The sequence below is a fragment of the Microtus oregoni genome, unplaced genomic scaffold (assembly GCF_018167655.1).
Source record: "Microtus oregoni isolate MIOR12 unplaced genomic scaffold, Mior012 000035F_ref0000213, whole genome shotgun sequence".
Lineage (NCBI taxonomy): Eukaryota > Metazoa > Chordata > Mammalia > Rodentia > Cricetidae > Microtus > Microtus oregoni.
In genome coordinates this window covers 20,463,618-20,491,428 of record NW_024543094.1, presented here as the reverse complement: position 1 = coordinate 20,491,428, position 27,811 = coordinate 20,463,618, and the positions used below count along the sequence as shown (strand labels likewise).

The 27,811-nt window shown below is 45.8% G+C and overlaps 1 protein-coding gene across 3 annotated transcripts in view; it reads left to right on the top strand.

Moving 5' to 3' along the window:
- The window catches only part of Frmd4a (FERM domain containing 4A), a 582,923-nt gene that overhangs the window by 250,570 nt on the left and 304,542 nt on the right, over window positions 1–27,811 (top strand). The window contains exon 1 of one of the 3 annotated variants that reach the window (XM_041630654.1): window positions 9,958–10,056. The exons of 1 other annotated variant lie outside the window; for it this stretch is intronic. In XM_041630654.1, the coding sequence (XP_041486588.1) occupies window positions 9,991–10,056 (66 nt within the window). In that variant the 5' untranslated portion in view covers window positions 9,958–9,990. Of the gene's footprint in view, window positions 1–9,957; window positions 10,057–27,811 lie in introns of those variants that run through there. One more of the 3 variants, XM_041630652.1, reaches the window with a different exon arrangement.

Sequence of the window (27,811 nt, the reverse complement as noted above, 5' to 3'; positions counted from 1 at the left end):
CGCCTGCCCCAGGCATTGATGGGGAGGCATGGCTCTCCCACCCATGCTGCCCCAAGACAGATGGGTAATGGGACAGCTCTCCCCACATATGTAATTTTAGAAAACATGCATTGTTTGTCTTTCTATAGCTGGTTTATTTTATGTAATACAATGATTTCCATTTCTGTCCATTTCCTTGCAAAGGTCACCAGTTTATTTTCTTTTATGATTGCCCAGTCAAGCATCCACTTGCTTTCTGATCTCAGACACCTGTCCCTCACCTGCCTGTTATCAGAGTCCTCACCATCCTGTTTGTTGCCGAAGATAGAAATATTGACAACCGTTTCTATGGAGATGAATTTACCCCCACTTTAATCCTGAGCTCGGTGTTTTCGTTAGACTGGCTGGCCAATCAGCCCTTGGTACCAACCTGTTTCCACCATCTCACCCATCCGCTTGTGCTAAGACATGGGCCACCATGCCTGGTCTTTGTGCAGGTTCTGGTGATCCAAACTCACGCCCTCATTCTTGTGCAATGAGCACTTTATCCACTGTGCCATCTACCCAACTCTCTTAACTATTTTTAAATACCTTATCCTGTCCTCAAATAAAATTAATGAATAATAGGCAATGAAGTTATAGGTTAGTGGCAGAACACACATCTAGCATATTGGCCTGTCCAAGACCCTAGGCAGGGTCTCTAACATTTAAAAATCATGGCTATCCTAGCATGTTTACAACATATTGTTAACCTATTGACACAATTCTGCCATGTAAACACAAAGAAAAATGGCTAACCTGTCCCCAAATAACATTTATTATAATGTGTAAACATGTATGTGTAACCAGCAGTACTAGAGGTCATGGAAAGCAGTGGATCGGTTAATCGCCATGAAAACCAGAACAACAAAAGTTAGCTATCCCTAGCCTGCTTGTCAGGGACTCGGCTCATGCTGGAACATTGCCCTTGGTATACTGCTCTTCCTACAACATAACTCATCCCTAGGGATATCTCAGTAGAGCACAGCGTGGCTACTCCTTGATCTTCAGGCCAGCTGCTTGCCCGGGAAAGTCAGGAAGTAGTGAAAAACTGCAGGGACCACAGTCCACACCCTCCCTCTTGCTGTCAGGGAACCCTGCCCATCATTTTCCCTCAGATGCCTGTCTGCTGTCAGCCTCACCTCATCTCATGTTGGGAGGGTAGCATCCTTGGACAGGCCTAGTGATGAAATGTGAAGAAGGATTCAGGATGGGAAGAAGTATGGCTTGGGATGTGTGCGTGTGTGTGTGTGTGTGTGTGTGTGTGTGTGTGTGCGCGCGCGCGCATATGCACATTTGCCATAGAGAAGGGGTAGTGGGAATCTCACTTGTTCTTTTCAGCCCTTGGAACTTTGCCTTTTATTTCTGGACAAACCTCAGATGCGGGAGGCCTTAATAACAAGCATGTGTTTCTATAATAGAGGTGCGTATCTGCCCTTCTCCACTGTGTTTCTGGGAAGCCTTGGCCTTCCATGGCAAGAGCTCCCTGTTATCATTTGAGCATTCTTTTCATTTGGCCCCTAGGATCTCACACTGAAGACAGTCTGGGAAGCCGTATACTATATACCTTTCTTTGCCAGATATGGCAGAACATCTCTGTCATATGTGTGCATGCTGGTCCCACTACCCTTGCTAAGAGACCCTGACTGGGTACAGCAGTCACCTAGGCAGGTTGGCCACACATGGATTCAGAATGCAGGTGGGCTCTCGCTGCTTCTAGATTTCTGAGCTGGCTAGGCCCCTTGCTTCTCACACCTGATCTTCACAACTGGGAGAGTGTACAGCCAGCTAAAGAATGGCTGTGGGAGCTGTGGAGATGGCTTAGGAAGAAAGATCTTGATGATCCAATGTTCAGATCTCCAGAGCACACATAAAATCCAGGAAGACACACAGGCTACCTATAATCCTGGAATTTGGGATGCAGAGACGGGATTCCTGAGGTAAGCTGGCTAGACAGAATTCTTTAATGGGTGCAGTCAAGGTTTAGTGAGAGGCCCTGTTTTGTTAAATAAAGTGGAGAGTGATTGAGGAAGACACTGAAGTCTACCCTTGGTCTCTACTTAGACAGACATGAGCATCTGAATAAACATATACACACACATACAGCACACTACCCACACTGTCAAACAATGCAATGGCTGTGGAATCATTAAGAGAAGTTGCTCATTGTATGTAAATCACCACATAAAATAGATACATAATAGAAAGACAAATGTCTAAGTCTAGATCACTCGAAATGGATGGTGGTTATTTGGGGGTGCCCCCTTACCACCCGAAGGTTAGGGTTAGGATTAGGGTTGGGGTTGGGGTTAGGGGTTACAGGTTCATTTTGGCAAGAACCTAGCAAGCCACCCAGGCCACTCAAACATATGCAAAGCCGAGAACACGTAGCCAGAGAAGCCACTCCATACCTCCGGCACCCACAGCTTCTCACTTGAGATTAACAACGAGTTCTCTACCCAGAATACCACATTCAGTCTGAAACCACCCAGAAGGCATGGGAACCTTAACTCCCGGTGTCTGTAGAAGAGTCAGAATGTGTCCATAGAAGAATCTGTGTTGCCATCATGACATACATTTGAATTCCAGAAAGCAAGTGCCTTCCTTTAGACAGTCCATGCAAATCTGTAACAATTGTTCTTCCTGCCTTCCAAAGGAGCCTTTCTTGCAGTGAACTCAGAAGCCATCCAGGCATCTGCCAGCCTAGTGATGGGCACGTGATAGGTGACAAGCCCAAAAGAAGACCAGATGGGTTATTATACATTCCTCTCCATCAGCACCCAGGGTACAAGAGCCAGTGCCTGATACTAATATCACTGCTGGTTTTCAGAGTCTTGACATTCATAGTTGTGAGGGAACAGGGGCTTGTGGGTACGGAAGATGAGGCAGCAAGCATAGTCAGGAGACATGTAGAGGAATGGCCCCTTTGTGCTTGTCAGAGAATCCATCGAAATCAAAACTGCAGTGTGAATGGGGAAGACAGGGTTGACTGTGTAAGCCAGCTGATAGCCACAGTAGGGGCACAAGGACAGGCACCAAGAGATCCCTACAGCCTGGTGTCCAGCCAGTGCCAGCCTGCAGAGTCCTATGGACACGAGCCTTTAAATTGACATGCTTGTCCTCACAGAAAAGGCCAGAGCAGACAGGCTAGCCTTTATAACCCTATTCGGACAGACAGCTGTGTGTATGACTATGAGAATGAATCTGTTTTACTAGTGCACAACACATAGAATTCTAGATAGAAGGTGAGAGGGAAGTTGGGCTGCCAAGCCATTAACAGGCCTTTAAATTAATCACCTTTACATGTGTCATGGAGGGCTTTCCCATCCTACTACAATTATAGAGGGATAATTATAGATATTTAAAATATGAGATTTGCTGAGGGCTTTGTGTGTATGTGTGTATATATTATCACAAAAGCTAGTTAATCAACTATCATTTCATTTTGTGAATCATTTTATTTTATTTTACTTAGATAGGATTGTGTAGTCCCAGACTTCCAACTTGCCATGTAATCAAGGTTGGCCTTCAGCTCTTGATTCTTCTGTGTTCTTCCAAAGTATTGGGGATTGCAATATGCTACCATGCCGAGCTTGCTCTCTCAAGGTCTCTCTTTCAAGGTCTCTCTCAAAGTCTCTCTCTCTCTCTCTCTCTCTCTCCTCTCTGTGGTGGAATATTAATTTAACATGTGATATTTGTATTTATGCTGTGGAACATTTGTTTGACAATGCAAAGATGTGCCACATCCTTTTATGATGCCTTTGTTTAACTATGTTGCTTTGCCTGTGTTAAACACCTGATTGGTCTAATAAAGGGCTGAACAGCCAGTAGATAGGCAGGAGAAAGGATGGGGCTGACAGGCAGAGAAAATTAAAAAAATAGGAGATATCTGGAAAGAGAAAAAGGGAAAACAAGAAAAAGAGGAGAGGGGGACAGTCGGGGCCAGCCACCCAGCCATGGAGTAAGAGTGGAAGTAAGATATACAGAAGTAAGAAAGGGGAAAAGTCCAGGGGCAAAGGTAGATGGGACAATTTAAGTTAGAAAAGCTGGCTAGAAACAAGCCAAGCTAGGCTGGGCATTTATAAGTAAGAATGAGCCTCTATGCGGTATGTGTGCTTATTTAGTAGCTGGGTGGCGGGTCCCCCAAAAGAGTAAAAATACAACTGTGTGTGTGTGTGTGTGTGTGTGTGTGTGTGCGTGCGTGCAAGCATGTACATGCACATGCACGCTCGTGCTCTTCAAAGAGAGAGAAGGAGACTTTATGTTGACCCTCTCAGCCCACTTCAAGCACACAGTACTGCATTGTTAATTGTGGTCACACTGCTGACTTTAGGTCCTCAGAACTTCACCTCACATGGCCAATACTTTATCCCTCTGACCATCACCTTCCCACAAACCCCTCCCCAATCCCCAAAATCCACCATTCTACTCTCCCCTTCTGCGAGTTTGACTGTTTGAGATTCCTCATATAAGTGAGCCCATACTAGGCTTGTCTTTATGCATCTGTTTTGTTTCAGTCAGCCTAATGTCCTCCAGATTTGGGGAAAGGATGGTTTCTTCTATAAATAGTGCTGGGAATTGGGTATCCTTGTGCAAAAAGAATGAAATCTCACACCATATGCAAAAATCTGCTCAAACTGGATTAAAGTCTCCATTGTTGAGGGTTATTACTGTAGTATATTCCAGGTGTATGAGTCAAATTTGAGTGATGGAGATAAAAAAAAATGAGTTTACTTTTTAAACATCTTAGGCTTTGCTCCAACAATTGGATTTAGTGACTATTTACATTCACTGGTACAAGCATAAAGTGGCTTGCTAGATTGCTTTTGGACCAGTTTTGCTCAGTCCTACAGGAATCTGACCCACTGTTTTCTACTTGGTCTTCAAATAAGTGAGCTTGAGTAGAAAATTACTGCTCTTGAGTGGACAGAAAGATGTTTCCAGTTAAATACACTTGTCTGTTCCACTGCCAGGTGTCTAGGACATGTGCACATCTGTCCTTAATGGAGATGACTTGCTAGGAGTTGAACTGTGGGCTGATGTTGAGTGGGAGAACCTCAGCCTCATAGAACAGTTAAAGTGGGTGCTTATTTCCAGGAGTGAAAACAAACAAAAAAACAGAGCTTTCTAGAAGAGAAATTGTCTTTCAGTCCTAGGAAGAAGGACCCAGAGCAGCAGTATGTCTAAATAGAGAAGATAGCTGATTCTGCACTCCCAAGATTGACATTTTGTTTGTCCGAGCAGCAAAATATTAAGCCTTGGGGAGGGGTTTCATAACACAGACAGAACTATGCGTTCGAAAGTCAAACAGAATCAAAATTTTCAGGGTCAGAGAAATAACTCATCCAGTGATATACTTTGTTGGAAGGAGGGTACTTATTGGTTCCTGGCCACCCAGCTAGTTTTGACCAGAAATAATCACACAGAAACTGTATTCATTAAATCACTGCTTGGCCCATTAGCTCTAGCTTCTTATTGGCTAACTCTTATATTAATTTAACCCATTTCTATTCATCTGTATATCACCACGTGGCAGTGGCTTACCGGCAAAGATTCGGCATGCCTGACTCTTTCAGCCCCGTGGCATCTCTCTGACTCTGCCCTTCTTTCTCCCAGCATTTAGTCCAGTCCTCCCCACCTACCTAAGTTCTGCCCTATCAACAGGCCAAGGCAGTTTCTTTATTCATTAATAGTAATCACAGCACACAGAGGAGACTCTCACATCAATACTTTGCCACCACAGAAACATGAGGCCCTCTGCTCAGGCCTCAGCATCTGCCTGAGAAGTCAGGCGTGGTGGTGTGTGCTTGTGATCCCAGAACTGCAGAGGTGGACAGAGGTAGCCAACTAGGGTGGTCAACCACCCGCCTTGGTATCCAGTGACTGCTTTTCGTCTACAGCATTTTCTTGAGTAATATCTATAACCCATTACCTACTTCCTATCTGCACACCAGGCTAACTCCTTTCTGACCAATTTCTCCCTTCTAGAAACTATTGTAGAGACAGCCTCACTAGAATCAGGGACATAGTTCAGAGGGTAAAGTCACCTGCCTTCAAGCCTGATAACCTAAATTCAATCCCAGAAATCCACATGGAAGAAGGAGAGAACCAAGTCTGGCAAGTTGTCCTCTGACCTTCATGCATGTGTGTGTGCCATGTGTCATGGCCTGGATGCACCCACTCACATAATATATATGCCCTTGAGACATGGTCCTTAGGTACTGCTCTAAAATACTTGCCACTTGCATGCCTAGACTGTACAGAGTTGCTTACCCCTGATGTCTGCTGCTTCTTCCAAGCTCAAACAATTGTAGAAAATGGCCATGAAAAGCCATAGCTGAGACAGGGAAGCTGACTCCTTAAATGAGGAATATTAAAGATAATTGGTTCCTTTTAACCAATCATTCTCCATCAGGTAACCACTGCTCTACCCCAGAAAGAGGACAGATTAAATAAACTAGGATATCTTTTGTGAATAAAAAATACTTTGGCGGGGCAGTGGGATGGTTCGGTTAACAAAGGCTTTGCCGTGCAAACCTAAGAGCCTTAATTCTGTCTCTAGAACCCACATAAAAGTGCTGGGCATGGAGGCAAGTGCTTGTAATCACAGAACCGAAGAGAGGCAGGAGCCCTGTGGCTGGCTAGCCGCCCAGGTAGCCTGGTTGGTGATTTCGAGTCCACTGAGAAATCTTGCCTTAAATAAGTAGACAACAAGAACAGTGAACAACTTCTGAGGAACAATACTTGAGATTCAAGATTGACTCCTGGATTCTACACACACATCTGAGTACCGCAGCACTCCAGTATATACATGGACACACAAAACTAGGTAAATATCTCTTCCCAGTTTAATTCACAGAAGAGTGGGCCAATGAAGGCTTGATTTGAACACTTCGCTGAGATTTTTGGAAGACCAGAATAATATTGCATTGACATACACGTCTGTCTTCCCTAATAGTCTTCTCGTGGTATGGCCGGTGCTGGCCCACATCATTGCCTTGCTCGGTGAGAGACGCCTGACTCCTTGAGTGCCTTCCAGGCAGCCTTTTTAACAGAAGCCTTGGGAACTCTACGAGGAGAGGCAGAGCTGTAGTCAACAAAAGATGGCCGCAAGGCATGCGACTATAGTTTAAACACAAGATGGCAGCTGTGTGGCAGGCAGGAAGTCGTCTGTATTGAGTCTTGCTGATGTGGCTCTAGTTACAGAATCTGTGTCAGAGGCTGCCAGCACACTAGCCGATAGGAAGGCCTGGGAAGCCGCTCCCCTGTCAGGGAAATGTGTTTTCTGTACAGTCTCAGCTATTGAAGCTGTCCATCACAGCATCGCCCCCACTCCTCCTCTGACGCCACCGCTTAACAAGACACACCTGTTGTGTCACTCGCTCTCCTCCCCCCCCCGCCCCCTCCCGCGAGGGCCTCAAAAACAGATTCCAGACTGTAACACGCCAGACCGTTGAGCGTAACTGATGACAGACTGTCAAACTAAGCAAGTTTGACAGCCCTTCAAACTGCTTTTAAAAAAATGGTAAGCTTTTTATCAAGGTTTTCTCTCTAGTGGGAGAGGGACTTTATTTCATGGTGGCTCTGTTTAAATTACACATACTGAATCTGTCTCCCTTGATCTTTGAGAAAATGCGCATTTGTGTGGGAACTAAACCGAGAACTTCTGCTACCCTCCTTTTAGAGAACTGGGGTAGACGTGAAAGTGTTTGTATTGTAGAATGTGAGCCTTTCGGACTTCTGTTCCCTCCTCGACTTCACATGGGTTACCTTCTCTGACATGGGTATTAACTAGTAAGGGCTTCCCCTGTTTGGAATCAGGAGAGTGGACGTTTGCGTTAGGACGAGTGTGGTAATTAGGAGGCTGTCTTTCTACACTGGGGCTGTGTTTGTTAGTACAGTCACAGCACAAATGTCTACTATGGTCTTGACAACCAAGTGTACCTGGAGGTTTTCTCAGTTCTGAAAACTTGCCCAAAGTGATGTTATTTCTTTGGATATATGATTTCAGCCTTAAAAAAGAAAAGAAATTCTGGGCTGGGGTGATGGCTCAGTGGCTAAAGCACTTGCTCCACAAAGGTGACAACCAGAGTTCAGATCCCCAAGAGCCACATAAAAGTGTGGCCTTCCCACAATCCTGGTGCAGAGGAAACAAAAACAAGGAATTCCCAGAGCAAGTTAGCTTGTTAGAGTAGCCAGAACAGCAAACAGTGAAAGGCCCTACCTCAATAAAAAAATGAATAGCAATCAAGAAAAACACCCAACGTCAGCATTGGGCCTTCACATACATGTGCAACTATACATACACATACAAACACACATCATATGTGCACACCACAAATGCATGCATAGGCAAAAGAAAAAAAATTCTAACATATGCTTGGGGATGTTATGGTAAATGAATAAGCCAGTCATCAGAAGTCAAATACAGTATGTCCCTTATAGAGCATCCCTAGACAAGTAAGATGCAAAGCAAAAAACAAACAGAAAAAAAAAGAATGTAGGATTGTGGATGAGAAAGGCTGGGAGAAAAAGGTGGAGAGACATGAAGAGTTAGTGTTTCATGGTATTGGGGTTCAGTTTTACAAAATCCAAGTTTCCAGAGTTGTTTGATAGCAACACTTCAATACAAAACTGTACATCACGTAACTGGACAGTGATGTGAACAGCATGATAAAACATCACTGATTCCACACTTGACGCAGCTGAGGTGAAACTGGAGCGATGGTTCCATGAGTAAGAGAGCTTCCTGAGAAAGTATGAGGACCTGAATTCAGCTCCCCAGCAACCTCAAGAAAAAAGAAAAAAGAAAAAGAAATGCTTGACTATAACGCCAGCAAGTGGGTGGGGGTGGGGGCAAAGACAGAAAGATCACTGGGATTTGCAAATCACCAACCCAGCAAGAATAAAAAAGTAACAATCTTCAGGTTCGGTCTTATCTCCAGGGATTAACATGGGACATGAACAATAGAGGAAGATACCCAACATAGCCCTCTAGCCTCCACACACGCGTATACCAAAGCGTGTGCATGCACGTGCACACACACACACACATCACTACAAAAAGAAGTTGAAGCAGCACATTTTGTGTCGTGTGTATTTTGCTACAATGTTTTAAAATGCTTGTACGAATAGAAAGGAGTGAAACTGTAGAAGCAGAAAAGGATTTCAAAGCTTTCATGAATATTCTACCTGGCAGGTGCTAGAGGAGCTGACACAGAGCTGAAGTCTATTTCCGAGATGTTTATCTACCATTGCATGGCGGGGGTGTGGGAGGGGGGCGATCGTATGGGATCTAATAATATTCTGGGGGAAAAATTTAGTACCCTCCAACTTTCATTTCCTTGTTTTCCACAAGACTGTGTTTCTCTGTCGTGGCGCACAGAACAAGGCTTGATGCGTCCTTCACAAAGAAGCATTGATGGCGTGTCTGTGTGAATTGCCCTGGCATTGGTCACAGCCAAGTTCTGCAGGACCCACTGCCCCCATTCGACAATACACTCCACTGTGTGTAGCCATTTATGAAAGGTCAGAAATGAACTGAGAAATGGCTGGAGTCAAAAACATGTGGCCCTATAAATATCAGAGTCAGACGGCTCATGCATTTTCCCAGTCTCGCTTCTGCCCCCATCTAGCTGTGCTCATCTTCTGCCGTTGAGATTCCTTGCGTTTAGTGGGCACTCCACATTGTGAAGTTCCACAGAGGAGGCTGCCTTCTTCACCTGGTGACCTTTGTGCCCAGTCTGGCAGCATAGAATCATTAACGGAGTCTGGGATTTTCCTAAACCCTCTATGAGTTCTTCTAGCGAGCCTGGGCAGCCTGTTCTGCAATGCTCTGTTTTATTTTAAGAATTTCCACTTCTCACTAGTGGCAACTTTGCCTGGTAACCGATTGCGACACCAAGGGTGTTCTGTGAGCGGAAGGGTTGGCAGCTTGCTTGTGGAGCCGTAGAGCGAATTGGGACATTGACCATGACTCTAGCTGCCAGACTGGATGGCTTTGAGACGACCCTGGAGCACCTGTTCATGGATGTATTTGTAAGTAAAAGCTTTTTATTCCCATGTGCAAAGATTGTCCCTGCCATCCTGAATGACCTAGGAATCATGTCCCCAGAGTAGCCGAAGCTTCTAGCTTGTAATTGTCCCATTTCCACACAACATTGTTATGTCTTACTAATGTGCTATGGGAGAGCTGGGGGTGGGGTATTGTTCCTAGTGACACAGAACTGTCCATATGGATTAACTGACGGAGGTGTGGCATTTTGAATCAAGTGAGTTGCAGAAGTTTGAATGAATGGCCTGAAGAAACAGGAGAGATCAAAACCCCTTTGGTATGGTATGCATTCCCTGGGAGAGCCAGATTTGTTTGTGAAAAGATCATTCCAGGGGTCTGTGTGTGTGTTGGGGCAAGGGGAAGGTGGGGGGAGGGGAGTTGAGAAATTTATAGTGTTCAAAATACTGATCATTCCCTGTAGAGAAATGCAGATGACTGGGTAGTGTCGCTGATCCCACTGTCCACAGGCGGTTTTCAGGATTGATTTGATAAGATGAAGCTGGTTTGGTTTGATTTATTTTCCTTTAAGGCAGCTGACAGGGACACCCCCTCCCGCTTCCTGCAATGATTTTAGCAATGCAATTCTGAAAAGCCCCTTCAACGGAGCCGCCACCCCAGACCAACCACGGGGGGGGGGGGGGGGGGGCCTCCTTGCACTTGGTTTGGGCTTGTGCTCTGAGTTACTGCTGGTGTGCAGGGGACTGCAGAAGCAGACTTCCAGGTGGCAATGCACTGGAAGGTGTTGGTGGTGTGATCTTTCCAAGATCAACACTTGTTCTGCCAGGGAAGGCGGCTGCAGCGCCTGCTGTGAGGGCATACTAGTCTGTGTTTAGAATGAGGAAAAGGTTGGCACTTTTTGGCGATATATCACTAGGGCCCTTTCGTGGACTTTACAATGAATGGTGTATTTTGGCAAGCAGGAGAGTCTGGAGCATTTTTCTTATTATTAATTTATAAATTATCTTCAGATGGAGGCAACTTTATGTTGGCAGAATTCCCAGAGGGGCTTTCTCTTTTAGGAGGGTGTGGGGAGCTGAATGGCTGGAGTTCATTCTGAATATAGTCATGTACTAGGAAGGAGGCCTGAAGGTAGAGTATGTATGTGGTAGACAATGGACAGAGTCTCCTGCATGTCTAGTCCAGGGTCATCAGTTCATAGAGAGCGAGACAGCAAACTAGCTTTGATGGCCAACCCTCTCTGCAGAGTTGAGGTATGGGATGGTCTCCGGCATTGCCAAGGAGCAGTAAGAGTTTGAGTGTCTCAGAGGGAAAAAATTAATCAGAAAATTGCTTTTCTTTGAGGACCCCAAGGACGTTACTGCATCCCCCTTGTTGCCTGACTCCCCAATTTCATTTCTATCCTCTCTGCATTCCCATGGTCTTGTTTCCAAGCCTGGCAGTGTTCTTCCTCTTCAAGGGGAGGAACTCTCATACGTCTCATCCTTTATAATAATAATCATTTTAATTCAATAACTGCTTCTCGCTTAATTATTCTACTTTCCTGGTCCCAGTTGGAGGGTTCCTTCACCCATTCTCCCAGGAAGGCCAGAGGAGAACAATGAATGCCCTGCTCTCTCTGCCTCTTTCCCTCGGCACAGGGTTTCCCACAGAACCTGGACCCCATTAGAGCAACCTTCTGCCCCTACCCCTACAGCTCCAGGGTTGCATGAGTGCAGTGATCAAATATGGCTTTTTACATGGGTGCAGGGAATCAAGACTCATGTTTTCAAGGGTGCATCTAGCCTTCTTAGCATAGAATATGCTGTGTTGACACCATTGGATAGACATTGACTACTTGTTTTAAAATGCGTATTATTCATTTTCATAGACAAATTGATTTGGGTGAGAACATCAAGATGCAAAAGAGAATTCTATGCTCTCTGTACTTTTCTCCACTTTCATTTTAAAATGTATTCATTTATCAGAGCATACACATGCCACAGTACATGTGTGGAGGTCTGAGGACCACCTGTGGGAGTCAGTTCCCTCCATCTGCCGTGTGGGTTCCAGCTATCAACCTGAGATTGCCAAGATTAGCAGCAAGCACCCGTACCATCTTGCCTGTCCTCTGCACTTCTTACCAAATTATAGAACCTCTTCTTGACACATTCATGACAGAGGCCACCTTAGTTATAAAAACTAAAGAATTTGGTGGGTGGGGTGTGAGGAGTAGGAGCTCTGTGCTCTAATTTTATTATAAGACAGGTGAGTCACACCTGGTGGTGCAGGCCTATAGTCCTGGCTAAAGTAGGAGGTTTGCAAGTTCGAGGTGAACCTAGCCTATAGTAAGTTAAAGGCAAGCCCGAGCAACTTAGTGAGATCCTGTCTCAAAATGAAAACTACAGAGTCAAAGATGAACTCACAGTAGAAGGGCACTTTCTTAGTGTGCACACAACTTGGGACTCAATCCCTAATACCATAAACAAGCTAACAGCAACAAAACACACCACAGTATATGGTATGTGGTGTGTGTGTGTGTGTGTGTGTGTGTGTGTGTGTGTGTGTGAAATGCAGATGTCCTAAAGCAAAGACTTATTTGCAGAGCAGACTCCCCGTGTGGCCTGCACCCGGATGACAAAGGATGCTATGGGTACTGTAGGTGCTTCATGTGCCTCTTCCGGATAATTCTCCCTGACCCCAACTTTGGTGACAAGCATTTCCTTGATGTTTGGTATAGCTTTTCCCGTCAGCATGTAACAATACTAGAGAGGATTAGCCGTGGACTTTGAAGCCACAGACACAGCTGGGTCCCCACCCTTGCCGTAAAAGCATTGTCTCAAATGTTTCATCTTTCAGAGAATCTCTGTTCTCATCAGTAAACGTGCAGCTCAGACTATTCAGCATCCACCACTACAGCAAAGATTTAAAGCCGGCTGCGGGGTGCAGAGAGGCACCTAGGGTTGGGGTGCAGAGAAGGCACTGGGCATGCTCATTTTCTTCTTTTCTCTCTTCTTCCTTGCTTGGACCCCTAGAATGGAAATTCATTTTAGGGATTTTACTGTAAAATCATCTCTCTTCCTTCCACTCCGAACTCTCCAGTTGTTACCACCTAAAGTGAACACACATGCGCACATGCATGCATGCACACACACATTATAATTACATGGCATCTGAGTGCTTTCCAAGCACAGCATCCACTCTCTGCATGAACTTGTCAACCTGTGGCTAAATCTAAATCTATCCTTAGCTCTGTTGCTGATGGGGATTCAACTCTTAGAGAAACTCCACTGCCAACCCCTTAGGGAGGGTGCTCTGAGCCAGATGACCTGTGGCTGCCTTAAATATATAAACATATATATATTTCATTATATGTGCATGGGTATTTCGCCTACATGTATGTCTGTATACCACATGTGTGCCTGTTGCATAAGGAGGCCAGAAGAGGGCATCAGATCCCCTAGAACTGGAGTTATAAATGGTTGATGGCTACCAAGAGAGTGCTAGGAACTGAATCCAGTTCCTCTGAAAGAGCAAAGTGTTCTTAGCGGCTCCAGCTCCTGGTTGCCCTTTCAGATCCATTTCCCAGGAAGAACAAGTAAGAATGTCTGACAACCCGTAGTGATTGAGATTGGTATCCTAAATAAACAAAGAGGTGACTTGAAATCTGCAGGCTGGAATTTTCTCTTCCAGCCTTGCTAGGAACCGCAGGCTTTCCCAAGTGAATCAAATTGTCTAGATCGGGTATTTGCACCAGTGTCCCATTACTCTTGCCTTTCCTGTATAGCTTTGAGCACTTTGAGCATGCTCGCTGGGATGTCATCCACTACCTCCAGAGCAGCTGTTTCTACGTCGACAGCTGCTGTCCAGGAGCGCCAAGGGACATTTGGGGTGGGTGGGTGTGCTCTGTATAAATGCAAGGTTTCTTCTATAAGATGAGATAAGGGGACTTGGCACATCTTTTGTTTCACTATACCTTGTTGCCACATGGGGCTTCTCTAGCTGCAGCTGTGCGGCTGGGTTCCTGAGAGAACATGGCCCTCACATGCATGGGCACAAGCTTCCTCAGACAGATACATTACAACCAGCTATACCTCCAGTTCCATGGAATCTGATGCCCTCCTCTGGCCTCAAAGAGTAACTGCACTCACATACACATACCCCCACATGCATACATGTAAATTTTTTATTAAAAATCAATATTTAAAAAGAATGGTTAGTAAAGCATTGTGTTGTTCTGCTTCCAACTGTCAGCCTCTGCACCTCTTGTCTCAGAAAATGAGAGTCATATCACTCAGCTCTTACTTCTCTGCCTTCCACGGATATTCCAAGACCTCCCTATAAGCCAAGGGCACCCAATACAAACTGAAGAAAGGGATAACCAGAAACCAAGCAGATGTCTTGAAACATTCTTTGTTGTATTACGTAGCCTGATTATCTACACTTGACTCTGTCCTTTCAAAAGGAGGCAGGTGCCTCCAGCCCTCCCCTCTTGAGCCTGGCTTCTGCCACCAGCATTTCATGTGCGCCTTCTCGTGGCCATCCAGGACCTTCTGATTATTATCCTATTGTGCTGAATCCTTATTTGACTCGAGCTTCCTGTAACATTGCTCCTTCTGCTTGCAATTTCATTTTGATTTTTATCAACATATGTGCATGGCAATTTTCATGAACATAAACATTAAAGAACACTAGAAGGCTCATAAAGAAATACTCCAGCTTCCAATCCCTTCCTTCCAACCTCTGAGTCCCTCTTCCGAGGGGAAACTGTGTTCTTCTAAACGTTATGTGTAATCTAGTGGTTAGCTGTAGTTTTCTGAATAATATGTTGCCTTAGTTCCTGTTCTATTTCTGTGAAGAGACACCATGACCGAAGCAACTCTTACAAAGAAAACATTTAACCGAAGGCTTGCCCACAGTTCCAAAGGTTGGCCCATCACCATCATGGCAGGGACCATGGCAGCACACATTGTGCTGGGGAAGTACTTTATATCTCAGTCTGCAGGCGGGTCGGCGGGCGGGCGGGCGGGCAGGCGGGCGGGCAGGCAGTCAGGCGGGCGGGCAGGCAGGCAAAGAGAGAGCTTGGGCCTAGCATGGGCTTTTGAAACCTCCAATTCCACTCCCAGTGAGACACTCCTTCAACAAAACCACACCTACTCTATCAAAGCCACACCTAATCCTCCTAATCCTTTTAAGCAATTTCACTTCCCAGTAACTAATCACTCAGATATATGTGAACCTGTGGGGGGGGGGGGGGGGGAGGGCACACTTATTCAATCCACCATATGTGTTTACATAGTAACTTTTTAAATACTTAATTTTGAGATTTTATGTTGCTACCCTGAGACACGATGATTTAATTATTCGTGTATGTGTATGTTCATGTGTATAGAAGTGCACACATGTGTGTAAATGCACACTTAGGAGAATATGCTGTAGAGGCTAGAGGATAGGTATTAGTCTCTCACTGGTCTAGAGCTCATAGAATAGGTTAGGCTTAGCTGACCAATGAGTCCCAAGATTGAACCTGTATCCATATCCCCAATTCTTTTAAAAACAAAATGTAACTTGGGTTGTTTTCTGAGACTGAACTCAGATCCTCATGCTGACAAGATAAACAAATATTATACTTACTGAGCCATCTCCTCAAACTGAGGTTTCTTTTTTTAAGATTTATTTATTTTATGTATGTGAGTGCTCTATCTGCATGTATGATTTTTATGCCAGAAGAGGGCATCAGATTCCACTATAGATGGTTGTGAGCCACCATGTGATTGCTGGGAATTGAACTCAGAACCTCTGGAAGAACAGTCAGTGCTCTGTAATGTTCCAATTTTAATATATGTGCTGCTGAAGCAAGCACAACCTAAGGGTTTTAACTCTTGTTATATCCCTACACACACACACACACACATACACACACACACACACATTTCTCTTTGCCCCTGTGTCTTCTTGATATATTGATGTTGTAGTTTAGTGTAAAAACTAATTTTATTATTTTAACAAAATATTGTTTATACTTGAGAAATAGTGTATGTTATAGTTACATATCCTGGTGACCTTTACAGGTTTGTTTTTCCTGGAGATAATAATTATCTTTTCTAATGTTGGTTTAATATCCTGTTCCTCTAAGATCTTCATGATAGAGTTACATGCATCTTTTCTGAACTCTCCATTCTTTGTCAATTAGATGAGCTTAATGAGCTCCTTTCTTTCTTTCTTTCTTCTTCTTCTTCTTCTTCTTCTTCTTCTTCTTCTTCTTCTCCTCCTCCTCCTCCTCCTCCTCCTTCTCCTTCTTCTCCTCCACCTCCTCTTCCTCCTTCTCCTTATTTTTGTTTTTTGTTTGTTTGTTTTTGTTTTTTTTGGGTTTTTTGTTGTTTTTTTTCCAGTCATGATAAAAAGATATCAAGCATTATTTACATACAGTTAATTCAGTATGACTCTTTTATTTTGTTACCTTTTATATTTATTTATTTAAATTTATTTATTTATTAAAGATTTCTGTCTCTTCCCCGCCACCGCCTCCCATTTCCCTCCCCCTCCCCCAATCAAGTCCCCCTCCCTCATCAGCTCAAAGAGCAATCAGGGTTCCCTGCCCCGTGGGAAGTCCAAGGAACCCCCACCTGCATCCAGGTCTAGGCATCCTCCTGAATATTAACCTTCATCAGGCGATGAAAGGAGACAAAGACAGAGACCCACATTGGAGCACCGGACAGAAATATCAAGGTCCAAATCAGGAGCAGAAGGAGAGAGAGCACGAGCAAGGAACTCAGGACCGTGAGGGGTGCACCCACACACTGAGACAATGGGGATGTTCTATTAGGAACTCACCAAGACCAGCTGGCCTGGATCTGAAAAAGCCTGGGATAAAACTGGACGCGCTGAACATAGCGGACAATGAGGACTACTGAGAACTCAAGAACAATGGCAATGGGTTTTTGATCCTACTGCACGTACTGGCTTTGTGGGAGCCTAGGCAGTTTGAATGTTTGTTTTTGGAACTAGCTCTTGTAGACTAGGCTGGCCTCCAGCTCACAGAGATCCTCCTGCCTCTGCTTCCAGAGTGCTGGGATTAAAGGCGTGCACCACCACCACCGGGCTAGATGAGCTCCTTTCTTAGTGTCCTGCATAGCTGTCCTCTTGCTGTTTCTCTTGCCCATCATCCTACAAGCCCCTTTATAATCTCTCCTGCGAGCAGTCCTTTTCTGGGAACTTGTGTTGTTCTCTTTCTAGGCTCAGTGTTCAATGGACGTGTTGAAGAGCATCATTTCCAGTGTTCACAAGAAGTACAGCTGTCCATTACTAAATGGCCATCCCATGGTTCTAATGATAGAACTTGTCTGGTGGTTGCTTGAATGCTGTGAAAAACCAGAGCTACATTTTCAGGCTTGACTCTTCTCTTAAATGCCATCTCAAAACACCCAGACACCAGAAACTCAGCATTCCTAGAGCCACTCAGCATCTTCCCAGACCTTCCCCTCCTCCCATGCATCTATCATGAAGATTAGGACCATCCTTCCCCAGGTCTCTTCAGATAGAAGCTATAGAGAAATAATATTAAGATTCTAGACTTCACCTTTTCCTGTTTGAACTATGCAATAAGCCTGTCACTATTTGGTTGACCTCCTTTCTACCCTTCACCCTTTGTCAATTAGCCCCTCAGAACTACTATCGCCTCCTTGCTAAAGGTGAGTCGGAATGACTTCCCTTTGGTCACAAAATGAGGTTGCTTAATTACTGTTTCTATTGCTATGATAAAACACTATGACTAAAAGCAACTTGGGGACAAGAAGGTCATTTCACCTAACAACTTATAAATCTATCACTGAGAGAAGCCAGCGTAAGAACTCAGGGCAGGAACTGAAGCAGAAGGCATTCAGGAATGTTGCTTACTGACTTGCTCCTTGGGGTATGAACAGCCTCTCAAAACCACCTGCCCAGAGCTGGCACCACCCACTGTGAGCTGGGCCTTCTCATATCATTCATCAATCAAGAAAATACCCCACAGGGTTGCTCAGAGGCCAATCTGGTATAGGTGATTTCTCAGTCGAGGTTCTGTCTTTCCAAACAACTCTAACTTGTGTTCAGTTGACATAAAACTAGCCAGCACAGAAGGCCAATATATACTGTTCTATAGTATGCAGGTGATAATCTTGTCTTGGGGGCGTGTGTGTGTGTGTGTGTGTGTGTGTGTGTGTGTGTGATGTATGCGAATACAGTGCCATACATGCCATAGCAAATCATGGAAGTCAGAGGTCGACAGCAACTCTGACAATAAGTGTCGATACTTGCCTTCCACGTTGTTTTAAAACAGGTCTCTTTGTTGGTTTTTACTGTGTGTTCCAGGCTATCTGTCTAGAGAGCCCCAAGGGATTCACTCCTGTCTCCACTTCGTTACATGGGTTCTGGAGATTCGAACTCATCTCCTCACACTTGTACACCAAGTGCTGGTCCCACTAAGCCATCTGTCCAGCCCCTTGCTATCGTTGTTTACCACCCTGTTTTCACACATGTGACTCAGTATCTCATTCAGTTTTCACAACTTGTCTTTATGTTATAGAGACTTCAAATGCAAACATAGTGGCGTAGGCCAAAGAGTTACAGAATCCTCCATTCATCCTCGTTTGCCTCTAAGAATTGCTCCATTGAAAGTATTTCACCCATTCTGGCCATGAACTTATACTGAGAAGCCCTTTGACATTTTGACATCTGGGTTAGTGGGTGTACGGGGCACACTCAAGATAAACCATATTCCCACGGCGTGAGGTTCAGAGATGCCAGTCTTTCTTTCTAACAAGGCCATGTTGCTCTCTCCCCTTAGATCTAGTCTGTGGATGAAAATTACATGTTTGAGGGCTGGTGAGATGGCTCAATGGTTTAGAGTTTGGACTGCTATCCTAGGAGACCCAGGTTCAATTCCCAGCACCCATATGGGAGCCTCCTCACAACTGTCTATAACTCCAGTTCCAGGGGATCCGACACCCTCACACATGCATACGTGCAGGCAAAACACCAATGCACATTAAATAAACAAATCATTTTTTAAAAAAGGAAGATTACATGTTCAAGTTCTTTGCCTGGAAAAAAGGAAGCATACAAATGAGAAACAGGTTTAAAAGTTGATCATTTGCCACTCAGCACTTAGCTGAGTATCTTATATGCCTGGCACGAGGGAGCCATGATTATTGAAAATCAAAAATCCACATGTACCGGCTCAGCTCAGAAGCACTCCATATATATCCAGCTAATTCTGTGAAGTCAATACCACAGATAAGGGCATTATTTATTTTGCCATTCCAGGTGTAATTACACAGGTTACCCTGTGCAAAGTGCACTTCATAAACACGGCAGATCAATGCTAGTTATCAAAATCCATCCATAGCTGACAGAACATGAAAAAGGGCTTTGCAAAGTGATCTGGAAAGCCCATCTGCAGAGCCAGCCCCATAGGTCAGCTTATTACCTGCTTAATCACACAGGCATCCTGGCAATAGTATCAATTCCCCAGGACTAGGACATGACATCACTCTTAACGGCATGCGCAAGAAGCTAGCCCCGAACCATGCAGAAGAGCCATCAGCTCAGACTGCTGCCTCTGAGTGACCTATAGCCAGCAAGGGAAAGTAGGGTGCTAGTGGGGACCAATCATATCAAGGCAAGGTGTGAAGATCTTTCATGCAAAAGAATGAAATCCTCCTGCCTGGGCTAGAGACAGCTCAGTCGATAAAGCATTTGCTTTGCACGCATGAAGACCCGAGTTCCGTCCTGAGAACCCATGTAAACAAAAGCCAAGTGTGGTGATGTGCACTTGTAATCCAAGCACTGGGGATAGCGGTTGAGGGTGAAAACAGAAAACTGCCTGGAGCACACTTGCCAGTCAGCCTAATGTGTTGCAATTTCCAGGTTCATGAGAGACAATAAACAAAACAAAAGCAAGGTGGGTGGCACCTGAGAAATGATAGGTGAGCTTGTCTCCTGCCTCTACATGCATGCACACACATGTGCCGACATACACACATATGCACTTTCATTTAACACACACATACCTTCGCATAAACATAAACAAGTCACACAGAGAGAGACATACACAGCTTGCTGCTTGTGAGCAAGCAAGCCCTCTGTTGGTTCTTTGTCCTTGAGTGAAAACTTAAACCATGTAGCCCAGCAGACCAACAGCCTTATGCTTTGTGTTCAAGACACTCAGACAGAATATTGGTGACTGTCCTATGACAGGCATTAAGATTTTCCACAATCTCTACAGCTTAACTATTGCTTCAAAGCTCTCAGGAAACTCCAGGACACCTGATTATCTGGAGGTCTCTGTGACACAGACCACATCTTCCCCTCTGGTCTGGAAGAAGGTGGGGTCTGTTTCCACTGTGATAGGAGGGACGTCTTGAGTTGATGGGATCAGGGGCCTTGTTATGGGTGAACTCATTCTCTTCTCCCATCACTGAACTGAAACCCACCAAACACCAAGTTTTCAAAAGGCTAAGAAGGCAGGTGGCTCAGCGGTGCAGCCTTTGAGGACCTCCCGTGAATGAAGCATGAATCTGGAGCCAACCACACACAGGGAAACAGAAAGATTGACAGTGGGGTTCGCAAAGGCTATTATGGTTCCTGGGGCCACAGGAAGATGTAGCCAGCTGTGATACATTGCAGTGACATGGGGAGTAAGGTGGCTAACGATTTACAGTGTGACCATGGGCAAGGGACTGCCCTTCTCTGTGCCTTCATGGTTCCATCTTCACTCAGGGAAAGAAGAGCACCTATTACAATGATAAGACATTGTAATCAAGTACAACATTTAAAATGGTCCCTGCAGGAGGAGAGCGTGCCACGAAGGGGGCTGTGTCATCTCATCAGACACTCAGTAGGTGCCCGAGGACTGGATGAAGAGATATAGGCAACGAAAGGAAAGAATAAGCTCAGTTTGGGCAGGGCCAAGGCCCATGTCAGAGAGTGTGGTATGGTATGTAAGATGATCACAGAGCCATCTCAGACGCAGGTTGACCCTTGGCCTTGAGCACCACACCTTGTCCCAGCAGTGACAGAGGAGCCAATCTGGGCAGACCCACCCCAGATCCTTTTTCTTCTTTGTCTCAATGAAGGGTTAAATGAAATGTCAAGTTCAGCCAACTAGTGAAAGAGGAGGCAGGAGGGTGAGAGGGGAGGGGAGGACAGGGAGGGGAAGGAGAAAGAGAGAGAAGAGTGAAGGGGAGGAGAAGGGATGTGGGAAAGAGGAAAATTTATCTCCCCACCCAAACCCACTACATTTCTTCCTGCAGCATCCATAGGATGCTCCCTTATCAACCCTGGCAGCCCCTCCAGGGCAATAAACAAGAAGGTGGTAATAGTGGCTACCTATTGTCCTAAGAGCTCAAAACACTGAGAAACGCTCTTTTTAATACTGTGCAAAATGTCCCAAGGAATAGCCACAGCTGAGGATGGAAGTCTCTACTCTCAGCTCGGTCTCCCATCAACTTTGTCGTGACTTTGTCCCTCAGGTTAGGATCTTTCCGCTTTGTAGAAGAGACAAAGCAAGCAGCGTTAGGGCTTGTGTGAGAAGTGGCCCTCGCAGGTTTATGCTTGAGAAGACTTGCTCCCCATCTGGAGGTGTTGTCCTGGGAGGCATTCAACCTTTAAGGGGTGGAACCTCGCTGGAGAAAGTGGCTTGCTGGAAGCAGACCTTGAGGATTATGACCAGGCCTCACTTCCTGTCCTGTCTGTTTCCTAAGTGGCAACCAAAGTCAATTTCTCTTCCTTAATTTGTCCCTTGTAATATAGTAAGAAACACAAACCTAAGAAGGATCCCATATTCCGATTGTGAAATTGTCACCCAGAAGGGTCCCTCGGCTCACCTCTCCAGCTCCTTCCTCAGCTCAGGGCCCTTTGTCCCTCCTCTCAGCACGCCCTCAACCTCCAGAGCTTCCATTTGGCACCCCATCTGCACAGTGTCCTCCAGCGCCTTCCTCCCACAGGAAGCCACCCTGCCTGTTGACCTGCTTCCTTGCTGTTCTGTCAGGGGCACAAAACATAGAGGGAACAGTGCACTGAGAGCCAGCCACTTAATGCTCTGAGAGTGTGGATGTGTAGACCGGCAGGGAACCGCCAGCGTTCATTAGCCCTGGTGTAGCTTGTAACATGTACCAGTATGCTCATTGCTCTGATTTCGGGCAGTTGCTATGCAACTGTGGGTGTGTGACAAGCACACACAAACATAGACAAATACATACACTATCATACACACAGAAACGTGTACTTACTCAAACAGACACATACATACAAACACCTAAATTCATACTTAAACACAAACACATACATACAGTCATACACACACACACACACACACAGAGAGAGAGAGAGAGAGAGAGAGAGAGAGAGAGAGAGAGAGAGAGAGACTCACAGATATACATCAGATGATCTCTTCCTTTCTTCCTGTCTCTTTCTACCAAGGCTGGTGTCATAAACTGCTTTCAGTCCCACAAGCCGTTACCCCCATCTCCTCTTTCACACCCAACTGCCAGTGACCTGGAACATGGCTTTGATTTGATGCGCCTTGCTTTGGAGCATGGAGAACATTGATTTTCTTACAATGCAGTTCACTTCATCCCCAAGCGGCTTCAGTCTAGACTTTCATGTAAATGTTCTCCTCAAGACTGGAAGGAAATGTTCCAAGTAAACAAACAAAACCCTCCATCAGCCGGATGCATTGGCTCCTTGAGCCATCAAGGGCAGCAGCATGGGGGAACTGAACCCCTGAGCATGGCTGCCCCAGCACTCCAGCCCCACACCACCCATTCTTGACACCTAGCCCACAGCATCCTGCCTAGCTTGCCAGGGGCCCTCTAGACTACTGCAGATACACATGGCCTGGGACTATCCTCTCCTAGTGAAGATAATGCACTCTCCAAGATAAAGTTGTTCCAACCCCTTCACACCATCCTGTTCATTCTCTTTCCCAATGTCAGTTCTTTGGGCCATTGTATCTGGACCCATTGATTCACAGAGCCTCGTCCTTGCCTGTGTGACTGTTGTTTTCTTCCTGTCACTTGGCAGGCAGAGGACAGTGAAAAACTGGAGGCTGCCACTCCTCTTCCTCCTCCTCCCCCTTGGCTCCATGGGGACCCAAGTGAACTTGGCATCCATGTGGTCCAGTCCTACCATAGGTGACCCCATTTCTAAGCTCTTCTTACTCAGCTCCATTTCGAGCCCCTGAGGCGGGGCCCCACTGTCCCTTCCTTAGCATTTTGGGGGTTGTCTATGACCTGGACTCAAGCCTGGATGTCGTGATGGCAGCAGATTGAGAGACTTTGAAACTGCTCATCTCACTAGTCCTTTGACCTTGAAGCTCCAGCGCTCCTGCAAGCCCATTAGGAGGCTTTCTTTTCTAGGTTGTGAAACTGCCACGAGCTAACAAAATGACCTATGACAGTTGGCAGTAGAATAGGCCAAGTTAGACCCTGCAGTTACACAAAGTTACTTCGGTCTACATCTGACTTCTTGCCTGTCCATCAGTGTACTCTGGTCACCTTGTTTTTTATGTGTATGTCTCCGTTCCTTCACCTGTGAAACACAAACAATGGAAATCGCTTCATTCATTGAGAGTGGAACCCTCCTGGCTGGTTGTCTGGCAACTCAGCAAGCGTCCATCCCTTCTCCTCCCCTAAAGTGGTCACATCAGGTAGAGTATGTGTGCCTGTCTCCTCCTGAGAAACATACTTGTGTTCTAATAGTGAAAATAAACAACAAATATAAATGTTGTAGATTCAGCAAGGAGCCTGAAATGTGCAGATCTCAAAATCTATGGACAGACCAACAGATGTTTCTGGGCAAGCTGACTACTCAGCCTTGAGGTCAAAAGAGGAGGTGGACATTTTCTCCATAGGGACTGGGGAAGGGGGGCTCCGTTGGTGGGAGTAGACACTTCTCCTTATAGAAAGCATGACCATGCCCCCGCCACATTGGGGAGGGTGTGGAATGTGCTGCAGTGGGGGGGGGGGGGGGAGTCTGGCCCAGAGTTATTTTGATTTCCATTAACATTCTCTTCTATGCGGATTTAACCATAATTGAACACATGTGCTCCTGTTTTATTTGCACTTAGTTCATCAAAGTGTCCCTTACTGTCTGAACTGCACCGCCAAAGCCTTGAGTTCTTCAGTGAACCCTCCATTAATACCCCTGGGAAACAGGAAGTTGCATTTACTGAAATATAAATAAATTCAGCTCTCAGGGGCTTTGCTGGGGCCGGGGTCACAGGAGAGGCAACCATCCACTGTGTCCTCTCAGAACAAGCTGGAAGGACACAATCCCCTAGCTCTGGACAGACGACTGTTTGGAAAACACATCCGTCCTTTGTTCAAACCTGTGACACCTTCAAGTGCCATTTAGGAAAAGCCTGCAGGTTTGGATGAACAACTGAGTATCGGTGCAGATTTATTCTCTGCTCCTGTCTACTTTGAATCTGGGCAGTGCAGGCAGGAAGAGAGGAGGAGGACAAATGACATGTAACCTAAAACCCCTCTCCAAAGATATCCCTGGGACTCCTTCTCTCCCTCCTCTCCCCTCTCGCTCACCCTCTTGCTCACTCCAGCCGCACACATGGAGCCAATTACGGACAAAGCCTGATTGTTGTGCGTTTGGCCTTTCCCACGTGGGCTCGCTGCTTTAACTGCCTCTCACTGTGTGTCTGCATGGGAGGACCCTGCCCACGGCTGCAGCCCAGCTCCCCGCATCCCGGTGCCCCTCTCCTCCGAGGCTCCCTGCTCTAATTCATTCTCTAGCAGCAGAAAACCCTTCTTCCCTTCACACCCCAACCCCCATTTCCTATTAGGTTTTGTCTGAATAAACAGAACTTTCTTTTTCATCACTCTCCATAAACCGAGCTCTGGTGTGTGGGGAACAGAGAAAAGCTGGTTCCCAACGTGCCAATGGTGTCAGGCTAAGCCCAAGATCTCCACAGAGGGAGCAAGCATTGCTTTCATGAGAACGAGGGCAGAGGATGAGTGTTCGCGTGTGGAACTGTGTTCGAGAGAGGCAAACGGGATTCCTTACATCCTGGAAAGCTGTTACTTGTGATTTTTCTCTGCCGTGGAAGGGAGCTGGTTCCAGGGGATGAAGTGATGAGGAGTGGGGGCGGGTAAGCTAGTGCCACAGAAAGTTAAAACATTAGCCCACTTGGACCATCTGTTGGAACACCTCATTTGGAAAAGAATCGGCAGATGTGGATGAAGCAGAGCTTGAGTCGTTTTAATGCTTTGTAAAACCACACATGATTCGCTGCAGACATAAACCTGATGGTCCTAGGGTCAGTGAGGTGTCTGGATAGGTAAAGGCACTCGCCACGAAGCCTGAAGACATTGAGTTTGATCCTTGGGACCAAAAGGTGAAAGGAGAAAACTGATTCCTGAATGTTGTCCTCTGACCCCTACTGTGGCATTCCTCAAGCCAACATGACCTCTCCCCTTGCCCCTGGTATGCAGTGGCACACAAAATAAATAAATAATGCCAAAGTTTTAAACAAAAAAAAATGTTCTAGGCACATTTGCAAAGGTAACTCCTTTGGCTATGGTCTGATTCATCTGAACCATGGATGCAAGGATCGCAGAGATTTCTACCATCCCTCCCACCCCTCCCCCACCTTGTGTTCCTGCGGCCTGTATTCACATAATTAATTTGATGCATACATTTTCTGTTGGAAGCAGCGGTGGGAAAAACATATTCCTGTCTTATGTTCAGTTTCATAGAGGTAATTTATGAATCCAAAGAGACCCCCAACTCCCACATGCACCGTTGCTAGTCTTCAAAAATTTCTCTAATGTTAGGAAGAGAATGAAATCAGAATGCAGGATTCTGAACTAATCTCTGCTCCAGATGTGGGGGAGATTCCTCTTAGTCCTTTTAAGGTAAGCATGTGACCCACTGTACAGCCCAGGGGCTTGGGCGTCACGTGGCGGCACGAATAACGTGTCTGATACAGCCTTGATGAGACAACTGACCTGGTTGCCATCCGCAGCCCAGAGAAGCAAAGTTGACAGTTCTGGATCGCTCTCCCTACAAGCCCCACTTACCCACTCCTGGGGCAGTAGGTCTCGCTGAGTCAACCAGCGCTGCGGGGACAGCCAGAAGGAAGCTGAAGGTGCCGCTCTACACAGCTGAAGTTGGAGAACTTGGGCTGTTTTCCTTTCTCCCCATCCCCCACCTCCTAACCAGCCACATCTTGACTCACAGGGTCTAAAGGAAAACTCTTTCAGCTTTTTGATATTTGGAAAACCTCCCGAAGACCACAGCTTAGCTGGAATCTAGCTCATCTCCCTCTTTGCTAGCGACACACCACACACACACACACACACACACACACACACACACTTGCTCACTCACACCATGGTAGTTCAGACAGCAGTGACTCCAAACAGACCTCAGAGACTTCTGAAAATACCGTATGGATCTCTGAGAAGGCGCAGCGTGGAGAGGGTAAGCAATGTGGCCACGGCCGGCCGGCTGTTTGCTTTCATTGAGCAGTTGTTACAGACATGGAGATGTTGATTTCATTGTGCTCGGAATTACTGCTGCTACTGATGTTTTCCTGAGCAATTCGAGTTTCCTGGGGCTGCAGATTGTGATTCTCTCTCTCTCTCTCTCTCTCTCTCTCTCTCTTCCCCCCCCCCCACCCCCCCCCCCCCGAACAGATAGGGATGAGAATTCTGACAGAAATGGTAATGTCTGTCAGTTGCAGATGCAGATGCCAGAGGGGAGATGAAATATGATGGGGGACCTCACCCCCCGCCCCCCCCCCCCCGGAGCTGGTTGAGAAGTGTCAGGGCTCGGAGCCCGACTGCTCCAGGGCTCGCTGAACTACTCCATACAGTAGCATCTCAGATTCCCTCTGCTGAGTGAAAAGGGGGTGAAGGGGCTTTGGAGCCTTGCTGATATCAGTTATGAAGCTAGTTGGCTAAAATCCCCTACTCATCCTCATCCGTGTTGTTATTTTATTGTTGCTTTTTCAAACCTAGTGCTGTCCTTTGGGTCTGTTTGTTCATAATACCACCAATTTTGGCTGGAGTGATTGTTAATTTCCTGAAAGCATTTGCCCTTCATGGTAGTCCCTGGCAGAGAAGAGCCTATAAAATAATAAGGGTTTGTCTTTCTTTATAATAAGAAATACAGTTTTGAGGGTGGCTGTCGTGAATGCAAAATGAGCTGGTTGTCTGAAAGAGCTCATCTCAACGTGTGGAGATTAGGACCTATACCACCATGGGGAAGGGTTATACTGTGTGGCTTAGAAGCCCCCAGACTCCCCTGTTGGGACCCTGACAAGCCCTTCCATGAACTGGATATCTACATTCAAGTGTTAGATTAAGTATAAGCCAAAACCGACTCAAAAAGTGAGGTAGATAAGCTATCTGGCCCCGCTCATGAAAGGGAGCAGACCTTAATTCAAATGGCTTTTTCTGGCTGGACTGCTTAGTAGTTAAGGGTTTTTTTTTTTTTTTTAATTTAAAGAAACCTAATTAAAGGTTCAGCATATGGGGGACTGTCTAGAATATCCAGGCAGGATTGCGTTTCTGGCTCTGGTAAGTTATAATTTTTTTTTCTATTTGAATTTTTTGAAAGGGCATTGCCCATTTTGGTTGTATGTGGGTCTTCAGTTCAGTTTGAAACACATTTCTGTGCTCAGTGTCAGTTCCGCCAATGAATGTGTAGTAAGCACCTACTGTATGCTTCGTTTTATAGCTCTGGAGCTTGGGAATAGAAACACACAAATTTATCCATTGTCTTTGTTTGTTTGTTGACCTGTTT